General features: G+C 35.2%; 1 protein-coding gene across 1 annotated transcript; it reads left to right on the top strand.

Moving 5' to 3' along the window:
* Window positions 1-207: 207 nt before the first annotated feature.
* On the top strand, window positions 208-2,443 carry LOC108331177 (uncharacterized protein At4g00950). Its single transcript, XM_017565818.2, has 2 exons — window positions 208-929; window positions 2,133-2,443. Exons 1-2 carry the CDS (start codon window positions 384-386, stop codon window positions 2,223-2,225), a joined length of 639 nt encoding a protein of 212 aa, XP_017421307.1. The 5' UTR covers window positions 208-383; the 3' UTR covers window positions 2,226-2,443.
* The last annotated feature ends 519 nt before the right edge of the window (window positions 2,444-2,962 follow it).

Here is a 2,962-nt window from a genome sequence, read left to right as displayed (position 1 = left end):
GCGGTTACCCTACAATTGGGGTAGAATAGAGTGTGACTTGTTCTTTTCCTTTTTCTATACTTCTCATCTTTACTACCAAAAAGTCCACAACTAGGTCGCAAACCAAACACACGTAATTTATGTCATCTCCATGACTTTTCAAAGGACCATATTACACTCCTTATACTTCTCCATAACAACCACAATGAACATAAACTCCTTTTCTCTCTCTCTCTCTCTCTCTCTCTCTCTCTACCAATTAACTCAATGACAAGTTTCCATCTCTATAAAACCACACAGACCCACTTCACTATCTCATCACAAGCTGCCCCTACCACCACGCTACTTAGCTACCTCCACACTCTCACTCTTGGAAAGAGAGAGAGAATCAGTAACAGCAACCAATGATGGAGTCAGACTCCGAGAACAAGTGTGATCTTGTTCACGAACCAACCTACACGCCGACAAAGCTTCCTCTCTTGATCTCACGGCCAAACATGGCGGCGGACACTCCTCCTCCGCTGTCGCCGCCGCAGAACATGATTTCGGTTCCTTTCAAGTGGGAGGAAGCACCGGGGAAGCCCAGGTATTCCCACACCGACTCGGAGCCCGACAACAGTGTTAAAAAAACACTGGAGCTGCCTCCGAGGTTGTTGTTTTTGTTGGACACCAACGTCGACGGGCCTTCCCCTACAACCGTCTTGGATGGGCCTTACGTGGGCCGCGCCGTGTCCTTCACCACCTCCTATAGGACTCCCAGGGGTTACTGGAATTCCAACTTTGGGTCCTCGAGGTGGGGCGGCTACAAGAAGATTACCACCGACGACGGCGAGGGCAGTTTTGACTTTTCACCTCACTGTTCTTCTACTACAATGTCTAACGTGAAGATCACAAGGGTTCCCAGAAGAGGAACCTTCTGGACTCTCTCCAAGCAGAGGTCACAGTTATGGGTAAGTCATACTCTGAAATCGACAATCGCTTCGTTTTACCCTTGCCGGAAATTATTTACTGTAGTTTTCTTCGTTTATTCAGTATATGTTGTTTTATATATTTTCAATCATGGATTATTGTGTCAAATTTCTTTAATATATATAAATATAAATATGAATAGTTGTGTACGTTTAAACAACTTATCACTTTTTTTAGTCGCCTAAAGGATCATGTTATCCAAATCATGCATGCATAAAGCAGAGCCAGCTAAGGTATTAGGTATGCATTATGATTTTTGATGGAGAAAAGTGCTGTTTGACTAAGACTATATAAATATTGATGTTTGCTTTAATCATATTATATAGGTGGCTTAAAATAAGGCCACCGAAATTATAAAAGCTTATTGTCTTTTATTTTCACTGTAAGAAAAAAGTTAGTGATTTCGATTTTTGAGAGTACTTTCCGTCTTTGATTTTCTTAAGATAAGTGTACCTTACCCTACAACTACGCAAGAATGGAAAGATTTGGTTACTTTTTCTGAGTCGAGAAATTAAAACAGTCAAACGATAACAACATTTGGGCTGGACTTTCACTATACCTGGCCGAAGAAAAAGCGTCAGTGTCGTTGCCTGCGCCACTAAAAAACACCTCAAATAAGTGTAATTGTTACAGTACACAGATAATAAATTTATGGAAAAATATATTCTGATTCAGATCTTTTTCTGAACATTTGATACAATACATATATTATTTTTCTATTGATTTATTATTTATTTTTTATTATATTGAGATACTCTAAATTTAATAAAAATAATAATATATACGTTGGGTCAAAATATTATATAAAAACCTGTATCAATATATTTATTTCTACTTTCAGATATTCCTAGTAGTTGCGATTGAGAAATTCTTGTTGGCTTTTGGAAAAAACAAAAAACATTTTGAAAACATCCCCATCATAATACTTTTGTAGATCTTGCAAATCATACAAGTCAATGATGAAAGGTGATTTTGAAGGAACAGTATTTTCTCTTGGTTGAAATGTTGAACATTATCCTGAGACTTATGAACATAAATTCTTGCATAATTGGTTCGTCCATGTTGGTTGGTTAGATATTTTATTTTTATTTTTAGCTGCACCGTCTGTGTATTTAATCGTCCTCTGTTGCAATGGGTGGGTTAGGTTGATATCTCATCATCTAATTATAATTTTACAACTGCAGGCAAGCATTTATGAAAGCTTTAAGCAAGTGGTCCCATGGAAACGCAAGCAACAAACGCAGAAAAAATGTGCTTCCAAATTCGACACTGTTTGATCTTCTAGATTTTTACTTCTGTCAAATCTAGTTATTTCACAAATTCCTTCTCACAAAAACAAGGCCATTTAGTGTATAAATAAACAAAATATTTTACCCTCGCACTCCTATCTCCCACCGTACGTAGCATATCGTCAAAAAGTTTGTAAATATAATTTTGATGCTAAACTTGTATTTATATATCACAAATAATTACTGAATTATCATGTTATTATACAGCCATCTGTCTTCGAGATTAGAAATGAAAATTAATATTAACTCTGTAAAATTGTATAAATAATATCTATGGCAGTCATCATAGCAAAGCGAAAGTAATTATCACGTTATATTAAAGTAAATTTTACGTCTAATTTATTTGGGTTTTTGATTTTGAAATTGTGAATTATGAGAAAGACTTGTCCTTGGTCACTATTTTTCCACCGTATCATAATAATGTTATGTACTAAAGTTAAGCATTGAGTTTGTTTCCTTCGAATTGTTTTTATTAAATGAAAAATAAATTACCATTATAAATAGCATAAATTTGTACCATATAGTATAATGCAACGTACTAATGAATAACTACGATAACATGAAATTCAAATACAGTGCATATATGAATCCTTAAATGATTTAATGATTCATATAACATAAACTAAAGAAAGATATACGCACTGAACAAATAACATGAGTATTGATGTAAAAAGTTATTCCAATAGCTTCTTTAATGAAAGTTTGGTCCAAAAATTGAAGTCACA

Source organism: Vigna angularis, chromosome 4, assembly GCF_016808095.1.
Source record: "Vigna angularis cultivar LongXiaoDou No.4 chromosome 4, ASM1680809v1, whole genome shotgun sequence".
Lineage (NCBI taxonomy): Eukaryota > Viridiplantae > Streptophyta > Magnoliopsida > Fabales > Fabaceae > Vigna > Vigna angularis.
This window is presented reverse-complemented; position numbering and strand designations above follow the sequence as displayed.

Coding starts and splice junctions, on each gene's coding strand:
- LOC108331177 (XM_017565818.2), top strand. CDS start 384: ATGATGGAGTCAGACTCCGAGAACAAGTGTGATCTTGTTCACGAACCA. Junction 930..2,132: donor AGCAGAGGTCACAGTTATGG/GTAAGTCATACT, acceptor TTACAACTGCAG/GCAAGCATTTATGAAAGCTT.